The sequence below is a fragment of the Eriocheir sinensis genome, chromosome 22 (genome assembly GCF_024679095.1).
Source record: "Eriocheir sinensis breed Jianghai 21 chromosome 22, ASM2467909v1, whole genome shotgun sequence".
Lineage (NCBI taxonomy): Eukaryota > Metazoa > Arthropoda > Malacostraca > Decapoda > Varunidae > Eriocheir > Eriocheir sinensis.
In genome coordinates, this window is record NC_066530.1 from 1,224,882 (window position 1) to 1,244,921 (window position 20,040).

General features: G+C 42.2%; 1 protein-coding gene and 1 long non-coding RNA gene across 4 annotated transcripts in view; both read right to left on the reverse strand.

Annotated features, from left to right (window-relative positions):
- The window catches only part of LOC127001905 (uncharacterized), a 111,638-nt gene that overhangs the window by 34,516 nt on the left and 57,082 nt on the right, over positions 1-20,040 (reverse strand). For 2 of the 3 annotated variants that reach the window (XM_050867139.1, XM_050867138.1), the window contains exon 8: positions 13,819-13,966. In XM_050867139.1, coding sequence (XP_050723096.1) covers positions 13,819-13,966 — 148 coding nt within the window. The remainder of the gene's footprint in view (positions 1-13,818; positions 13,967-20,040) is intronic. The other variant, XM_050867140.1, reaches the window with a different exon arrangement.
- LOC127001906 (uncharacterized) lies at positions 8,993-12,591 on the reverse strand. The gene is made up of 3 exons (XR_007755534.1): positions 11,658-12,591; positions 11,484-11,599; positions 8,993-11,396 (listed from the first exon to the last, which is right to left on the reverse strand). It is a non-coding gene; the product is annotated as an uncharacterized LOC127001906 (long non-coding RNA).

Consider the following 20,040-nt stretch of genomic DNA (forward strand, 5'->3'; position numbering starts at 1 on the left):
CAAGCCATTTTAGCCACATTAAGTAATTTTCAAGTCATTTTAACCATAGTAAGTAATTTTCAAGCCATGTTTAGCCAAAGTAAGTAATTTTCAAGTCATTTTTTATCCATAGTAAGTAATTTTCAAGCCATTTTTAGCCATAGTAGGTAATTTTCAAGCCATTTTTAGCCATAGTAAGTCATTTTCAAGCCATTTTTAGCCATAGTAGGTAATTTTCAAGCCATTTTTAGCCATAGTAAGTCATTTTCAAGCCATTTTTAGCCATAGTAGGTAATTTTCAAGCCATTTTTAGCCAAAGTAAGTAATTTTCAAGCCATTTTTAGCCATAGTAAGTAATTTTCAAGCCATTTTTAGCCATAGTAAGTAATTTTCAAGCCATTTTTAGCCAAAGTAAGTAATTTTCAAGCCATTTTTAGCCATAATAATTTTCAAGCCATTTTTAGCCATAGTAAGTAATTTTGAAGCCATTTCTAGCCATAGTAAGTAATTCTCAAGTAATTTCTAGCCATAGTAAGTAATTTTGATGCCATTTCTAGCCATAGTAAGTAATTCTCAAGTCATTTCTAGCCATGGTAAGTAATCTTCAAGCCGTTATTAGTTATAGCAAGTATTTTTCAGCAGATTGTAGCCATAGTAATTTTTAGCATTTCTAGCCATATTAAGCCATTGTCAAGTCATTTCTAGCCATACTTAAGTGGGTTCCAAATCGTTAGTAACCACATTAGGCAAATTTCATGTAACTTCTATTCTCACTATTATATATGCAAGCCATTACTAGCCATAACAAATAATTTAAAACCATTTTCAGCCATTTTCAAACAATCATTTTATCATCACGTGCACGAATTACCGAAAAAAAAAGAATATACGAACTCCTTTTTACTAAACAATTAAATGTACACAGATTAATTTAGTACAAATGCTCGTACACACCCGCGTAATGGAATATATGTTGGCGCTGAATATTATGTAGAGTGCAATTATTTGTTTAGGAATTATATTGTTATTTCTGCTTCAAGCTTAATTGTTACCCTGGAGAGGAGCGTTAATTACCGGGGCAGGGCAGGTAACACACACACACACACACACACACACACACACACACACACACACACACTCACTCACTCACTCACTCACTCACTCACTCACTCACTCACTCACTCACCACTCCACCACTCACTCACCACTCACCACTCTCTCTTTGAATATACATTAGGTTTTAACGCTTTCTTTCTTCTTTTCTCTCTCTTTTTCCTCTTTCATTTATTTCGTTTCCATTTTGTCTGCCTGTCTGTCTGTATGTCTGTCTGTCTGTCTGTCTGTCTGTCTGTCTGTATGTACGTCTCTCTCTCTCTCTCTCTCTCGAATATGCATCAGGTTTAACACTCTATCGCTCTTGTTTTCTTTCTTTTTCCTTTTTTTTTCTTTTTTCTTTCTTTATATTTCTCTCATTTTTCATTCTTTCAGTCACTGTCTATCTGTCTGTTCACTGTTTCTGTCTGTCTGTGTTTGTCTGTCTCTATCTGTCTATCTGTGTACTGTCTTTTTTTCCTTGCTTTTCTTTCTCTTTCTTTTATATTCCTTCCTTTTTTCATTCTTTCATTCACTCTCCTTCTTATTTCTTCCTTTTTTTCATTCTTTCATTCACTCTCCTTCTTATTTCTTCCTTTTTTTTCATTCTTTCATTCACTCCACTTTATATTTCTTCCTTTTTTTCATTCTTTCATTCACTCCACTTTATATTTCTTCCTTTTTTTTCATTCTTTCATTCACTCCACTTTATATTTCTTCCTTTTTTTCATTCTTTCATTCACTCCACTTTATATTTCTTCCTTTTTTTTCATTCTTTCTTTTTTCATTCTTTCATTCACTCCACTTTATATTTCTTCCTTTTTTTTCATTCTTTCATTCACTCCACTTTATATTTCTTCCTTTTTTTCATTCTTTCATTCACTCCACTTTATATTTCTTCCTTTTTTTCATTCTTTCATTCACTCCACTTTATATTTCTTCCTTTTTTTCATTCTTTCATTCACTCTTCTTTATATTCCTTCTTTTTTTTAATTCTTTCATTCACACTCTCTCTCTCTCTCTCTCTCTCTCTCTCTCTCTCTCTCATACACGTCCGAGGTAATGGGGGAGAGAGGGGGGTAGAGGTGGGAGGGGGGAGAGGGGGGTCAGTGAGATAGTTTTAATCGTTCAAAGTTTTAACACGAAAAAAAAAAAGAATGAAAAATAAAATGCATAAACGACCTGTTGTTTTAATCCCCCGTGGACAAAAATAACATAGACTTTCCTGCGAAGGCTTAAAGAAAACGAAAATATGAGATGGTGGGGTCAGGCGGAGTGGTTATGACTCTTATTGATTATTATTTTTTTACTTTTTCTGTCTTATGGCGGAGTCTATTTATTTTTTTTAATTTTTTTTCATAGGTGAGGCATTGCGTTTTAATTATCATTTTTATTAATCTATTTTTTTATTATGTTCATGTTAGTTCTTATTTATTTTACTTATTTCTTATTGTTGAGTAATTTATTTTTATTATCTTTATTTGTTTATCCATTTTATTTGTTTTATTTCTTGACTGACTAACTGATTTTTATTGATATTTTTTTATTCTGTTTCTTATGGCTGACTAATTGTTTTTTATTATTATTTTATTTATTATTTTATTTATCTATTTTATCTATTCTGTTTCTTATGGCTGACTAATTGTTTTTTATTATTATTTTATTTATTATTTTATTTATTTATTTTATCTATTCTGTTTCTTATGGCTGACTAATTGTTTTTTATTATTATTTTATTTATTTATTTTATCTATTCTGTTTCTTATGGCTGACTAATTGTTTTTTATTATTATTTTATTTATTATTTTATTTATTTATTTTATCTATTCTGTTTCTTATGGCTAACTAACTGCTTTTTATTATTATTTCATTTATTTATTTTATCTATTCTGTTTCTTATGGCTGACTAATTGCTTTTTATTATTATCATTATTTTTATTGATTTATAGTATTTATTATCCCTCACTTATTGGTTTTTATTATTATTTTTGTTTATTTACGTATTTTACTTATTTTATTTTTTATGGATGACTAGTTCTTTTTTTTTCTTATTCCTTATGGCCGAGTAGTCATTTTTATTGTCAATTCTTTGTGGCTGATTCATGGCTTTTATTATTGTTTCTTATGGCTGACACAAAGGCCTTGGTTCGCTAAATGACTTCAAGGCGTTCTAAAACTTTTCGAAGCTTCCAGATTTTTCTAGGCCAAATTAAGTGATTTCAAGGGGAATATAACTGTCTAGGGTCACACATACAAAGTTGATGGTTTGTTATATAACTCCAACACGTTTTAAGACAGTTTTGAGGGCGTCCAGTAATTTTAAGACCATTTAGGTAGTTTCACGGGTATTTAGATTGGTTGATGGGGTCACACTGAAATTTGAGGGTTTGTTAATTAATATAACTTCAAGACATTTTAAGACAGTTTGAACATAAGAACATACGAACATAAGGGGTATTATAAGACACTCTCGCTTCTCACATCAGCTATTTCTAAAGGTCAAAGAGGGGATCAATTGGGTTCTAATGATTGTTTCTTTAGGTTCACGGTACAGAAGAAGGGCAAAACTACCACCAGGGTAATAAAACTACCCCTGGAAATGCCCAAAACTCCTACGAAAGCCTTGCCAAATACGTGTTCTTGGGCGACGAAATGTTTAGCAATACGGCCCAAGAAGGAGACTGCAAGAGACGGGTAGGTGGTGTCTAGGAATATCTAAGCCAATTGGGAAATTTAACGTGTCTTTAAGTGTTTTAGGGCCACTCACACAGCCGAGGGTTTGTTGCCGTGATTTCAATACCTTCAAGACAGTCTGGGAGGCCTCGAGTGATTTTAAGCCAACGTAGGCAATTTCACGGGTGTTTAGGCGCATTAATGGGCCCCTCATAAAGTCGATGGCTTATTAACAATCTCTTATTAAGGCGTTTTATGACGGTTCTGGTGACTTCCATTAATTTCTAAGACATAGTAAGTGATTTCAAGGCCACACACATAAGGTTGATAGCTAATTAACATAACTTTATGGCGTTGTAAGAGAATTTGTGTCTTTTTAAATTTCTAAGGCAATTTAAGCAATATCATAGTTATTTAGGCAAGTTAAAGGCCACAGACTCAAAGTTGAGGTTCTGGTAATATGACCAAGACGTTTTAATACAGTTTTGTGGCTTCTGGAAACTTGCAAGGCAAATTAAGTAACTTCCACCACGTTTTAAGACAATTTTGGTGGCTTCCAGTAATTTTAAACAATTTCACGAATATGTAGGCGAGCTAAGAGACATCACACACCAAGTCGACGGTTTGTTTCGTAACTTCAAGACGTTTTAAGATTAAGATTTTAAGATTTCAGTGGCTCCCGTTAATTCCTAAGCCACTTTAAGCAATTTCAAGGATATTTAGACGGGTTAAGAGGCCACACACACAAATTTGAGGTTATTTTCAATATGGCCAAGACCTTTTAGTGCATTTGGTGGCTTCCTCAAAATTATTCCAAACGCTTTAAGACAATTTTGGTGGCTTCAGTAATTCCTAAGCCACTTTAAGTAATTTCAAGGTCATTTAGGCGGGTTAATGGGCCATAAAAACTCCCGAAACTGGCCTCTCTTTTGGCCACTAATTACTTTTGTCTTTGTGGGAACAGCGATTAGCGGGCTTTTTTTTCTTTACACCTTTTTTTGTTGCCCTTGAGCTGTTGCCTTAGCTGTAGAAAAAAAGTCAAGTGTTTGTTTCATATTTTCAAGACATTTTAAGACAGTATTTTGTGGCTTCCTGTAATTCCTAACTCAATTTAAGCCATTTGAAGGGTCTCTAGGCGGGGTACGATACCTCACACCCAGAGTCGAAGCTTTCTTAATATAACTTCAAGACGTTTTAATCCATTTGGTGACTTGTTAAAACTTCTTCCACTCTCTAAGACAGTTTTGGTTACTTCTGTTAATTTCCAAGCTACTTTAGGCAATTTCAAGGTTATTTAAGAGGCCACACACACGAAATCGAGGGTTTGTTTCATAACTTCAAGACGTTTTAATCCATTTGGTGACTTCTTAAAACTTCTTCCACACTCTCTAAGACAATTTTGGTTACTTCTGTTAATTTCCAAGCCACTGCAAGCAATTTCAAGGTTATTTAGGCGAGTTAAGGCCTCACACACGTAGTCGAGGGTTTGTTTCATAACTTCAAGACGTTTTAATGCATTTGATGACTTCCTAAAACTCCTTCCACACTCTCTAAGACAATTTTGGTGACCTCTGCTAAATTCCAAGCCACTTCAAGCAATTTCAAGGTTATTTAGGCGGGTTATGAGGCCACACACACAAAGTCGAGGGTCTGGCAACATCCTTATGCGCGGCGGAATATCCCAGGGGGGCCACGGGGGGGGGGTGTCCTGGGCCCTGGGGCGAGGCATGGCGGGGCGCAGCAAGCAACAGATGGCCCCGCTACCCTGAGGCAAGGCGGGAGGGAGGAGGAGGAGGAGGCGAGGTTCAGGGGTCCGGGGTGGGGGGAGACCGGTCGGAGGGGGGGAGAGGTGAGGTTGGAGGAGAGGGGAGAGGTGGAGGGGGTGTCTAATTTCAGGTCCTCTTTAAAAACACCCCCACCACCACCACCACTACCACCACCACCACCACCACCATCATGCCTGGCTGACTGGCTCTCTTTGCTCTGTGAAAGGTGAGGAGAGGCTGAGAGGGGCTGGAGAGGGCTGCAGAGGGCTGAGAGTACTACGGAGGTGCTGAGAAAGGGGAGTCGAGAGGGGAATGGAAAGAGGAACGTGGTAGGAGGGGATTTGGAGGGAGATTGAAAGGGATTTAGAGAGGGAAAGGTTGAAAAAGGGGATTTGGAAGGGGTTGAGAGGGGTATGGAAGGGGGAAAGTGGAAGGAGGGGATTTAAAAGGGGTTGAAAGGGGTATGGAAGGGTAAAAGTTGTAGGAGAGAATTTAGAAGGGGGTTGAGAAGGGAGTAGAAAGAGGAAAGTGGAAGAAGAAAATTTGAAAGGGGTTGAGAAAGGGGATGAGAGAGGTTTGAAGAGGAGAAAGCGATAGGAGATGGAATGGAAGGTGGAAAAGGTGTGAGAGGGATGATATTGGCTGAAGAGAGGGCGGTGAGAGGCATGAGGGGGGCTGAGAGGGGTATAGAGAGGGGAAAGTGAATGGAAAGGGGTATGAAGGATGAACAAGACCTGGGAGTGATGATGCTGGGAAGGGAGTGGATATGAGTGAACTAAGAGAGGAGAGTAGAAAAGGACTGAAAGGGGGTGTGAAAAGGGGACTGAAAATAAATGGACTGAGAGGAGAGAGAAGGACTAAAATAAATAACAGAACAGTAAAGGAGCTCATGAAAAAGGATCTGAAAAGGGCTGAAGAGGACTGAGAAGGGACTGTAAGCAGATGAAACAGGAGAGAGGACTGGTAAAAGACTTAAAGAGTATCTGACAGGAGCGAAACATGGCTTAGAGGGATGCCGAAGAGGAAGCTGTTAAAGTTAAAGCTACATCGCCTGAGAGCCGCGCAGCCTCCACCAGACACGATGCCCCGCCCGAACACCAAACATCGCCTTTCCCAACATCTCCCTTACACATATATACACACACAACCCCGACCTAACAGGCTCTCTACTATGCTGGGAAGGTAACCGGCTGCTTCCTATCCTAAGACACGCCAAGGTTTTATAGGGAGAACGAAGCGGCTTACGACCCGAGAGGAGGCTGAAGGGATAGTTTTGAAAATATATGTTTGTGAGTTTAGGATATGAAAAGGCAGCCGGCAAACCTCTTAGACTTAGATAGACAAGCCTAACCTTGTATATATACTAAGCCACTCTATCTTATTAGAGAGAGAGACAGAGAGAGAGAGAGAGAGAGAGAGAGAGAGAGAGAGAGAGAGAGAGAGAGAGAGAGAGAGAGAGAGAGAGAGAGAGAGAGAGAGAGAGAGAGAGAGAGAGAGAGAGAGAGAGAATATATTAGGAGAGCAAGATAAGCGATAGCAACAACAACAACAACAACAACAATAATAATAATAATAATAATAATAATAATAATAATAATAATAATAATAATAATAATAATAATAATAATAATAGTACTGGTGGCGGTAGTAGTGGAAGCAGTAGCCACAGAAGAAGTAGTGGCAATATTAAAAAAAAAAAAAAACTGCTAATATAATATGAAGAAGGAAATAAAGAAGGAAGGAAGGAAGGAAAGATGGCAGAGGGAAAGAAAAAAAAACTACTATTACGCCAATACAATATGAGAACGGAAGGAAGGAAAGAAGTAAAGAATAAAGGAAGAACAGATGGAAGGAAGAAGAGAAAGACAAAAAAAAAAAAACTACTACGCAAATACAGTATGGGAGGGAAAGGAAGGTAGGAAGAAAGGAAAGAAAAGAAAAAAAGGAAGAACAGATGGGAGGAAGAAAAGAAAACAAAACTAACACGCAAATACAGTATGGGAAAGAAAGAAAGGAAGGAAGGAAGAAAGGAATGAAGGAAAGATAGGAGGAAGAAAGGCAGGAAAGAAAGGAAAAACGAGAGCCAAAAAGGAAAGAAAAATATATATACACGTAATACGCCAATTCAGTATGAGAGAGTAAGTAAATAAGAAAGGAAGTATGAAAGTAAGGAAAAAAGAAGAAGGGAAAAATTACCCTTAAAAACGCGAATTCAGTATGAGAAAAGGAGAAAGTAAGAAAGGAAGTATGAAAGGAAGGAAAAAAAGGAGAAAAAAAAGATAAATATGTAATACGCGGCATTCCATATCCAGCATCAGCGGAAGCAGGAGCAGGAGCAGGCGGGTCTCTACTTAACATTCCACATGCAAGCAGGGAAGAGGCAGGAGGAAGCGGAGGGTGGGGGTGGTGGTGGTGTGTGGAGGTGAAAGGGCCAACCACCACCCTCTCCACCACCACCACCACCACCAAGAACACACCGCCGGTTCAGCCACTTGGTAAATAAAGAAGACTTCTTTAATATATAAGAAAAGATGAATAAAGAGGGAAAAACAGGAGATAATTGAGACGTTTAGGAAATAAATGTTTGGTTGAGTACAGAAAGGAAATGCTTAATGGTTCCTTTTTGGTGTTAAGAAAGAAATATAAAGGAGGAAAAATGTGAAATCAAGACGAATTGTTAAAACTACATATTGTCCCCTTTTCTTAAGACTATTTTGTAATGATTTTGTTAGTCTTAAGTAGTATATTGGTGGTTCAAAGGGATTACTACACACACACACACACACACACACACACACACACACACACACACACACACACACACACACCATTACGTAACTTCATCACCAAAACCTCACCAGCACTATGGACACCACCCTACATAACACCACCATCACCACCACCACCACCACCACCATCATTACTATTACCATCAACACCGCTACAGATTTTGCCATCTCTATCAACACCGAAATTACCAATCTTCCCACCATCAGCTCTATTAACACGCACACACACACACACACACACACACACACACATCCACACAGGGAGAAAAGAAACACATTGGCAACACTCGCCGCACACAGTTTTGTAGTGGAGGCAACACAACACCAGTTACCTGCAACACCAAACCAACACCACCACCACCGCCACCACCACGTGCAACACCACACACCTGCAACACACACGCACACACGAACACACCCTCTGTCAACGGGGGCGATATACGAAGTAGAAATACAACGAAACACAATCTGCAACACCAAGGATTTGCAACATACCTAAACGCTATTCACTCCAGCCTGGCAAATAGGCCCCTCCCACTTTCCCCAATCCGAGCATACCATTGGTTACTCCACACGCAAACCACGCCCCCTTCCCAACTCAGGCCACATGTGATTGGTGGATACTTGGAAAGGTTGAAATCTTATTCGTGGATGCATAAAATGGTTAGATCTTATTGGTGGATGTTAGGGTGTTGTGGGCGGGGCCTATTCGCCAAGGTATCATGAACAGAGCATACATCCGTGCAACACAAACATTGCAACACCGCCACTGACATAATACAGTGTTGCTGATGCCCAAAGTGGAGTTGCGGCCAAGGTAGAGTCGTCGAACTGGCAATAGTGTTTGTGACGACTGCTGGGCAAGATTTGGACGGACGATAATGACAAAAAATGATGACGACGACCACGGAAGACTGAATAACGACAACCACAACAGCAAACACGACCAAGACGACAAGAACAGCGACAGTTACCAATAAGGACGGCGACAACAGCATTAAAAACAACAACAGTAAAGCCGATGATAACGTTGACTGGACAATGACGACAACAAGAACAGCTAAAACACCACAACGACTTAACAAAACGACTTACTGACTGACCTTTGACGAGACAGACAGAGACAGACACCCGGGCTGGACTCCTCGACTTCCCCTGTCATACACACACACACACACACACACACACACACACACACACACACACATACGAGGCTACACTTTTATGGGTTAGGGATCGTAGACTATGCCCAATATATATACTTTTAAAACCCCTCCATAGATTTTACTTTATTTCCCCCTAAAAAACCCCCCAGGAAACTAACCACTTTTTAAAAACATGATATACGAGGGTTTTTATTTCCTCTCTTGCAATTCACTTTGGCCAGCTTTCATTTTTAATCTTAATGCTCAAATCGTGACAGTTTTTAAAGCAGAACTAACTAGGTGCTATTTTTCCTCTCTTAAAAAAAAAAAAAAACTGACTGGCCATCTTTTATTTCCTTTTTTCTTAATGATTCAAAACTTCCATTAGATTCTAAATGGATATCAACCCCATTATTTTTTTGTTTAATAATTTTCTAGCGTCTGAATAATTGACTGACTGACTGACTGACTGACTGACTGACTGATTTACTGATTGACTGACTGACCAACTAACTGACTGACTGACTGACTGACTAATTGATTGACTAACTGACTAACTGATTGACTGACTGACTAATTGATTGACTGACAGACTAACTGATTGACTGACTGAATAAATGACTGACTGACTGACTGACTAACTGACTAACTGACTTTCTGACTAATTTACTGATTGACTGACTAACTGACTGACTGATTGACTGACTGACTGACTTTCTGACTGATTTACTGATTGAATGACTAATTGACTGACTGATTGACTGACTAACTGACTGACTGACTGACTAACTGACGAGAAGAAGGGAAAAGCAGGTGATATGTGGCCGGTGACGGGAGAAGGGGAGAGAGGGGAGGGACCTATCATTTTTAAAGTCAGAAAGAGAAAGGAAAAAATGGGAGAAACAAGAGAAACCAGTATATTTTTTGGATGGGAGGAGAGAAGAAATGAGGGAGGAGGAAAAGGAAATCACTAAAACAGATGAGAAGGAAGAGGGGGGAGGAAGGGGAAATGAAAAGTGCCTGACTGTTTTTCTAAGTGGAGAAAGGAGAGAGAGGAAGAGGATACGACAGAGGAGGGGAGGAAGGAGGGGAAGAGGGAAACGTGAGAAGGAGGAGGAGGGGAGAAGCATGAAGGGAGGAGGAGAAGGGGGATGATGAGGAGGAGGAGAAAGGAAACGACAGAAGAGGAGAAAATGAAAGAGAAAATGGAGAAGAAAAAAGGCGAGAGAGAAGAGGGGAAATGAGGCGAAGGGAGATACTTGAAGAGGAGAAAAAAGGATGATGATGATGATGAGGAGGAGGAGGAGAAAGGAAACAGAGGAGAAAATGAAAGAGAGAAAGCAAATACGAAAGAGAGAGAATGGAGAAGAAAAAATGCGAGAAGAGGAGAAATGAGGCGAAGGGAGATACTTCAAGAGGAGAAAAAAGGAGGAGGAGGAGGAAGGAAAGGCAGAAGAGGGGAAAATGAAAGATAGGAAGCAGATACGAAAGAGAAGGAAAGGAAGATAAAGAATTGAAAGAGGGGAAAGGAGGAGGAGAATGGGAGATGCATAAAGAAGGAAAAAAAAAGAGGAGGAGGAGGAAGGGGAAAGAGGAGATAGGAAGTGAAGACGAAAGAAAATGGAAGTAATAAAGGGGAAACTGGATGAAAGTGAGAAGAGGGGAAAGGAGGAGGAGGAGGAGAAGGGGGAGAGATGGCTGAGGAGGGAGAGAGGAGGAGGAGGAGGAGGAGGAGGAGGGGAAAGCTATGTAGATCTAAGATAGGCCTAACCAGAAATCTATCTATTGTGACACTGATCAACAAATAAAAACAGTTACCCTTCAATCACTTCCCTAATCTGTGTCCCATTTTCTATATTCCTAACCTTTCTCTCCCATTTTCTATATTCCTAACCTTTCTCTCCCATTTTCTATATTCCTAACCTTTCTTTCCCATTTTCTATATTCCTAACCTTTCTTTTCCATTTTCTATATTCTTAACCATTCTCTCCCATTTTCTGTATTCCTAGCCTTTCTTTCCCATTTTCTATATTCCTAACCTTTCTTTCCCATTTTCTATATTCCTAACCTTTCTCTCCCATTTTCTATATTCCTAACCTTCCTTTCCCATTTTCTATATTCCTAACCTTTCTTTCCCATTTTCTATATTCCTAACCTTCCTTTCCCATTTTCTATATTCCTAATTTTTCTTTCCCATTTTCTATATTCCTAACCTTCCTTTCCCTTACTTTTCCTAACTTCCCATCAACCTCTTTTTCTTTATTTCTTTTCTTTTTTGGGTTCCTATTCTTCACGGCATAGTTCTCTTTTATTTTCAAACGTAAACAAAAAAACAAAAAACTAAAAAAAAAAACGTTTGTAAAAAGTGGGGGAAAAAATCTTTAGCGATCGGGGAAAAAAAAGGAGGAAACAATCGGGCTGTTCCGGGATACATTGATACTAGACACGAGGGGAGGAGGAGGAGGAGGAGGAGGAGGGGGTGGGGGTGGGGAGGAAGACATGAGGGAGGAATCCTGAATCAAGCTCTTCAGTTCGCTTTGTTTAACTAGAAGCTGGTGGGCGGGGGAGCAGGAAGGGGAGGAGGAGGAGGAGGAGGAGGAGGAGGAGGAGGGAGAGTGCATCATAGGGGAGAGGAGAGGGGAGAGAAGGCAAGGGAAGGGAAGACAGGGCGTGGAAGAAGCTTATCTCTCAATGCAAGACAGATGGTATTGGAACCGAAGGGATGGGAAGGGAAGGGAAGGGAAGAGGAGGAGGGGGAAGGATAGAGAAGGGGATAAGAGAAAAGGAAAGAGAAGGGAAGAGAAGGGAAGGAAAGAGAAACAAAGCTAAAAAAAGCAAAATAGGGGAAGGAAAGGGATGGAAAATATAGATAATGAAAGGGAGTGGATAGGAGAGGAAACGGAAGGGAAGATAAGGAAAGGAAAGAGGAAGAAAGGGAGACAAAAAAAAAGGACAGGAAAAACAAGAAAGGAGAGAGAAAGAAAAGAGAAAAGAAGGAAAACTAAGGAATGGAAAACAAGGAAAGGGAATGTAAAGAAAGCTAAGTAAAAGACGGAAGAAAAGGGAAGGGAAGGGAAGGGAAATGAAAGGAAACAAAAGGAAGGGAGAGGAAAGGAAAGGAAGGGAGAAAGGAAGAAAGGGAAGAGGAAGAAACCTACGCCAAGGAAAGAGGACGAAACGAAGGGAAGGAAAAGAGGAAGAAATGAAAGGGAAGGGAAGGGAAGGGCAGGGAAGGGAAGGGAAGGGAGGGGAAGAGAAGGGGAGGGGAAGGGAAGGTGAGTAGAGGAAAAAAACTAAGGGAAGGAGGGAAATACACAGAAAATCGAAGGGAAGGAAAGCTGAAGGAGTGGAAGGGAAGGGAAGGGAAGGGAAGGGAAGGGAATGAAAGGTAGGGGAGGGGAGAGGAAGGGAAGGAAAGCTGAAGGAGGGGAAGGTAAGGGAAGGGAAGGGAAGGGATGCGGTTACAAAGGAAGAGAAAGTTTAAGTTTTTCTAAGACGCGAAATCATTAGTCATCTGTTTTTTTAAGAGATGAGAGAAGAGAGAGAGATAGTGAGAGAGAGAGAGAGAGAGAGAGAGAGAGAGAGAAGGAGAGAGAGAGAGAGAGAGAGAGAGAGAGAGAGAGAGAGAGAGAGAGAGAGAGAGAGATAGAGAGAGAGAAGGAAGGAAGGAAGGAAGGGAATTAAAGGTAGGGAAGGAAGGGAAGGAGGAAGGAAGGGAAGGAAGGAAGGAAGGAAAGCTGAAGGAGGGGAAGGGAAGGGAAGGGAAGGGAAGGGAAGGGATGAGCCGACACAAAGCGAAGGCAAAGTTTTCTCTAAGACGCGGCATAGAATCAATAGTCCATGTTTTAAGTCATGAGAGAGAGAGAGAGAGAGAGAGAGAGAGAGAGAGAGAGAGAGAGAGAGAGAGAGAGAGAGAGAGAGAGAGAGAGAGAGAGAGAGAGAGAGAGAGAGAGAGAGAGAGAGAGAGAGAGAGAGAGAGAGAGAGAGAGAGAGAGAGAGAGAGAGAGAGAGAGAGAGAGAGAGAGAGAGAGAGAGAGAGAGAGAGAGAGAGAGAGAGAGAGAGAGAGAGAGAGAGAGAGAGAGAGAGAGAGAGAGAGAGAGAGGATAGAAAGGAGAGAGAGAAAGGAGAGAAAAATAACCCCAACAAACCACCCCGAAACACACACACACACACACACACACACACACACACACGCACACGATAACATGCACTCATTCACCCATCCCCCCACACCTACATACCCGCCCCCCCACACACTTCCCAACCCCTCCCCTTAATACACAGACACAAGACAGCGCTACACTACACAGCACTACGCTAGACACACACACACACACACCGAGTATATATATAGTTATTAAGGCTACACATACCAACACCGACAGTACACATCCCGCAATGCAGACATAATCTCCCACCTTCTTGTGGCCAGAATCGGGACGGGACGAGAGCGTGAGGTCAGAAGAGGTCAACAGTATCTTGTAAGGACCGCGACTCATCTCCTTCTGTCGAATACGCTTCCTGGGGATGATGGCAAAGCGGGGGTAGTGTGTGCGGTGGAGGAGGGGGGAGGAGTGGTGGAGGGAGGCGGGAGGGAAGAGTAGTGAAGTGGTGGAGAAGAGGAGGAGGAGAAGGAGGAGGTAGAGGAGAAATGGAGTTGGGTGAAGGAGGTTGAGGAAGAGGAGTGGAAGGAGTGAAAGGGTGAAGGGAGCCTGGAGGGAGTGGAGTGGTGGAGAAGAGGAGGTGGAGGAAGAGGAGGTGGAGGAAGAGGAGTGGAGTTTGTTAAAGGAGGAGGAGGAAGGTGGAGTGGGAGGATGGAGTGGAGAAGGGAGGCTGGAGGAAGGTTGACGGAGGGGTAGAAGAGGAGGAGAAGGAGGAAGAGGGTGAAGGATTAGGAGGAAGGTGGAGAAGGAGGGAAGCTGGAGGAAGGATTGATGGAGTGGTAGAAGAGGAGGAAGAGGAAGAGGAGGAGTTGGTTAAGGGAAGAAGAGGAGGAGGAGTGGAATTGGGTAAAGAAGAAGAAAATAAAAATAATGAAGGAGGGAGACTGTAGTGAGGGCTGGCAAGGAAATGGAAAGGAAAAGGAGGAATAGGAGGTGGAAGAGTGGAGTTAGGAGAGGGAATAAGTAAAAAAAAAAGAGGAAGGAGAAGTGGAGGAGGCTGGATTGAGAATTAACGGAGTGGAAAAAAAGATGAGAAAGGAAGGAAAAAGGAGAAGGAGAGGAGGCCGTGAAGGAGTGGAATAGGAGGAAAGAAGGATAAAGATGAAGGTGGAGTGAAAAGGGGTGAGGAAAGTCATGGAAGTGGAGGAGGATTGGAGAAGAAATGGAGGAAAGAGGGAGAAAGGGGAGAGAAATCGAAAATGAAGTGGATCAAGAGTTTAGCAAGAGAAGGAAAGACGAAAAAAGGAGGAGGTGGAGATGAGGAGGAGACAAAGGAGGAGGAGGAGGAGGAGGAAGAATAAAAAAATCAGAAGTCGGTGGATCGAAGAAGTAAAGATGGAGAGATGATAAAGAAGGAAGAAGAGGAGGAGGAGGAGGAGGAGGAGGAGGAAAAAATGCTTATGATTGGCTGAGATGAGGCAAGATAAGGTCAAGGAAGAGAGAGAGAGAGAGAGAGAGAGAGAGAGAGAGAGAGAGAGAGAGAGAGAGAGAGAGAGAGAGAGAGAGAGAGAGAGAGAGAGAGAGAGAGAGAGAGAGAGAGAGAGAGAGAGAGAGAGAGAGAGAGAGAGAGAGAGAGAGAGAGAGAGAGAGAGAGAGAGAGAGAGAGAATAAAAGATGAAAAAATACTGCATGAAAGAGAGAAAGGAAGAGGGAGAGGAAGAGGGGAACAGAGTAAGATAAATAAAAATAAGATAAAGAAAGATAGAAATAGAGAGAAAGGAAAGGAAGAGAAAAAAAAGAAGGGAGATAAGAAGGGAGGAAAGACACGCCGGAGGGAAAAGGGAGTTCAAAGACATATGGAGGAAGGGAGGAAAGGGAGAGAAGGAGGAGGAGGAGGAGGGAGGGAGAGAAAAGGAGGTCAGGTGGGAGGGACAAAGAGACAGAGAGGAGGAAAAGCAGGTACAAAGGGGAAGAGAAGGAAGGAGAGAGAAAGAGTGGGGGAGGGAAAGGGAGGGAGGGAGAGGAGGGAGGGAGAGAAGGGTGGAGAGAGACTTTATTGTGGAGCAAATGAGGTGGAAGGATACAATAGGAGGCAACGTGTGGAGGGAGGGAAGAGGAAGCCTTGGAGGAGGAGGAGGAGGAGGAGGAGGAGGAGGAGGAGGAGGAGGAGGAAGGAAGAAGAGGAGAGACGAGAAGATGGTAGAAGATGAAGAATAAAGTAGAAGAGGCAGTAGTAGTAGTAGTAGTAGTAGTAGTGGTAGTAGTAGTAGTAGTAGTAGTAGTAGTAGTAGTAGTAGTAGTAGTAGTAATGATGGTTGAAGGAGACGAGAAAGAAGAAGAAAAAAGAAGAAGAAAAAGGAGAAGAGAAGAAGAGAAAAAGAAGAACAAGAAGAAGAATGAGTAAGAATAAGAGGAAGAGGAGGAAGAGGAAGAGGAGGAGGAGGAGGAGGAGGAGGAGGAGGAGGAGGACGAGGTGACAAAGGAGGACAAAAGGTTATAAAGAAAAACAAATACAGAATAGACAAAAAAAAAAAAAAAGATAAAGAAAACAAATAGCAAAGTCCTTCAAGTGCACAGACCAGCAGGTGAAAGGTGAAACAAGCCAGGTAGATTAACACAGCATCAGCAAATATTTAACCTCGATCACCTTTATTTAACATGACCTGCGGGGCGTCAAAACACTATTAGGCTCGTATTCTTAAACATTTCAGCGGCCTAGTACACAAATTTGAGAAGGCTTTCGTAGGAGGTTGGGGCGTTTCCGCGGGTAGTTTTGTGATCCTGGTGAGTTTTATGCGTTTCCAGGGGTAGTTTTGTGATCCTGGTGAGTTTTGGGCGTTTCCAGGGGTAGTTTTGTGATCCTGGTGAGTTTTGGGCGTTTCCAGGGGTAGTTTTGTGATCCTGGTGAGTTTTGGGCGTTTCCAGGGGTAGTTTTGTGATCCTAGTGAGTTTGATACGTTTTATAACCCTGGTGAGTTTGGGGCGTTTCCAGGGGTAGTTTTGTGACCTTGGTGAGTTTTGGGGCGTTTCCAGGGGTAGTTTTGTGATCCTGGTAAGTTTCGGGCGTTTCCAGGGGTAGTATTGTGACCCTAGTGAGTTTGATACGTTTTGTGACCCTGGTGAGTTTGGGGCGTTTCCAGGGGTAGTTTTGTGATTCTGGTAAGTTTGGGGCGTTTCCAGGGGTAGTTTTGTGACCCTGGTGAGTTTGGGGCGTTTCCAGGGGTAGTTTTGTGACCCTAGTGAGTTTGGGGCGTTTCCAGGGGTAGTTTTGTGACCCTGGTGAGTTTTGGGCGTTTCCAGGGGTAGTTTTGTGACCCTAGTGAGTTTGATACGTTTCCAGGGGTAGTTTTGTGACCCTGGTGAGTTTGGGGCGTTTCCAGGGGTAGTTTTGTGACCCTGGTGAGTTTGGGGCGTTTCCAGGGGTAGTTTTGTGATTCTGGTAAGTTTGGGGCGTTTCCAGGGGCAGTTTTGTGACCCTGATGAGTTTGATACGTTTCCAGGGGTAGTTTTGTGACCCTGGTGAGTTTGAGGCGTTTCCAGGGGTAGTTTTGTGACCCTGGTGAGTTTGATACGTTTCCAGGGGTAGTTTTATGACCCTGGTGAGTTTGATACGTTTCCAGGGGTAGTTTTGTGACCCTAGTGAGTTTGAGTCGTTTCCAGGGGTAGTTTTGTGACCCTGGTGAGTTTGATACGTTTCCAGGGGTAGTTTTGTGACCCTGGTGAGTTTGAGGTGTTTCCAGTGGTAGTTTTGTGATCCTAGTGAGTTTGATACGTTTCCAGGGGTAATTTTGTGACCCTGGTGAGTTTGATACGTTTCCAGGGGTAATTTTGTTACCCTAGTGAGTTTTGGGCGTTTCCAGGGGTAGTTTTGTGACCCTGGTGAGTTTGATACGTTTCCAGGGGTAGTTTTGTGACCCTATTGAGTTTTGGGCGTTTCCAGGGGTAGTGTTGTGACCCTTGTGAGTTTGATGTTTCAGGGTAGTTTTGTGACCCTGGTGAGTTTGATATGTTTCAGGGTAGTTTTGTGACCCTATTGAGTTTTGGGCGTTTCCAGGGGTAGTTTTGTGACCCTAGTGAGTTTTGGGCGTTTCCAGTGGTAGTTTTGTGACCCTAGTGAGTTTTGGGCGTTTCCAGGGGTAGTTTTGTGACCCTAGTGAGTTTTGGCCGTTTCCAGGGGTAGTTTTGTGACCCTAGTGAGTTTGATACGTTTCCAGGGGTAGTTTTGTGACCCTGGTGAGTTTAGGACGTTTCCAGTGGTAGTTTTGTGACCCTAGTGAGTTTTGGGCGTTTCCAGGGGTAGTTTTGTGACCCTAGTGAATTTTGGCCGTTTCCATGGGTAGTTTTGTGACCCTAGTGAGTTTGATACGTTTCCAGGGGTAGTTTTGTGACCCTGGTGAGTTTGATACGTTTCCAGGGGTAGTTTTGTGACCTTGGTGAGTTTGATGTTCCAGGGGTAGTTTTGTGACCCTAGTGAGTTTGATACGTTTCCAGGGGTAGTTTTGTGACCCTGGTGAGTTTGATACGTTTCCAGGGGTAGTTTTGTGACCCTGGTGAGTTTGGGGCGTTTCCAGGGGTAGTTTTGTGACCCTGGTGAGTTTGATACGTTTCCAGGGGTAGTTTTGTGACCCTAGTGAGTTTTGGGCGTTTCCAGGGGTAGTTTTGTGACCCTAGTGAGTTTGATACGTTTCCAGGGGTAGTTTTGTTACCCTAGTGAGTTTGATACGTTTCCAGGGGTAGTTTTGTGACCCTGGTGAGTTTGGGGCGTTTCCAGGGGTAGTTTTGTGACCCTGGTGAGTTTGATACGTTTCCAGGAGTAGTTTTGTGACCCTAGTGAGTTTTGGGCGTTTCCAGGGGTAGTTTTGTGACCCTAGTGAGTTTTGGGCGTTTCCAGGGGTAGTTTTGTGACCCTAGTGAGTTTTGGGCGTTTCCAGGGGTAGTTTTGTGACCCTAGTGAGTTTGGGGCGTTTCCAGGGGTAGTTTTGTGACCCTAGTGAGTTTTGGGCGTTTCCAGGGGTAGTTTTTTTTATCCTAGTGAGTTTGATACGTTTCCAGGGGTAGTTTTGTGACCCTGGTGAGTTTGAGGCGTTTCCAGGGGTAGTTTTATGACCCTGGTGGTAGTTTGATCCTTCTACTGGTCCGTGAACCTAGAAAAAGCACTCACGAGAACCCGACTAATCTCCTTTTTGGCCTTTGTAAGTAGTTGACTTGGGAGGCAGAAGTGTTTAAGAATACGTGCCAATAACACTACCTTAATAATCTTTCTCAGGAGGCGGCCACACGCGCCCCCCAACACAGACTCCCTGGCAACATATTAAACAACAGCAACATCAGGATTAAGGCATCAACGTACCACCAACATGAGAGCCCAGTGTCTATATGTTGGGAGGAAGAGGAGGAAGAGGAGTAGGAGAAGGAGGAGGAGGTTATGTGTTGGCAGCATGAGAGCCGGATGAACACACACACACACACACACACACACACACACACACACACACACACACACACACACACACACACAGATCGGTTGCGTGATTTACCTTTCGTACTAATTGAGCTCTTTCGTTCCTAGCCAATCATCATCATCATCATCATCATCATCATCATTAGTGTTATTGTTTTTCCAACGGGGCGAAGAAGAAAGATTAAAGTAGGATAAGAAAGAGACAGATAGAAAACAAGAACTAATCCCATTTATCAGCAAGAGGGTTACGTAGGAGGGAGATAAAAGGGAGATACGAAAGGGATGTGTTTTTTCCTGTGCGTTTAAGGAGAAAGAGAGGAGGGAAGGAAAGATAGAGAGGAGGAAAGCAAAGGTAGAGATAAAACAAAAACTTAACCCAACTTCCAGAGAGGGCAATACAAGGAATGGAGATAAGGTGAGATACGAGGAGTAAAGATTAGGGAAGGCGGGAGCTGAATTCTGGAAAAGTGAGAAGTAAAAAAAGAAGAAAAAGGAGAAAGAGAAGAGTAAGAAGGAGGGAAGCATTGCGTTGGTTTGGATAACTTCGTGTGCAAGAGCAATGTGCGATACAGCCTCCCTTACCCGCTTACAACAGGAAAGTCAAAAAAATGAGGAACAAAAAAAAAAACAAGAACAATAAAAAGAACAGAGACAAGAGGGAGTATTGTGATGATTCAGATAACGTCGTGTACAAAACTATCACTAACACAATATTCTTACACCTATCAACAACTTGCTAACAACACACATCCTTCCTATTCACAGTCTTTCCTTCTCCTCAATCAACATGCTAACAAAAGGCTGCTAACATCTATCCTATAACCCCAACACGCTTCCTTTCACAGTCTAACGACACACAGCAGTCTCACTCTTGGTTCCATTTCTCACACGAGTTACCCCTTTAATTTTAGTTTTCTCTAGACGAACCCTGGAACCGTGTGACGTCATCAACCTGCGCGTGAGATAACTGTGTATTATTAGACCGTTTCCTTCTATTCACACTCTTTGCTTCTCCTCCACGGCCAACATAA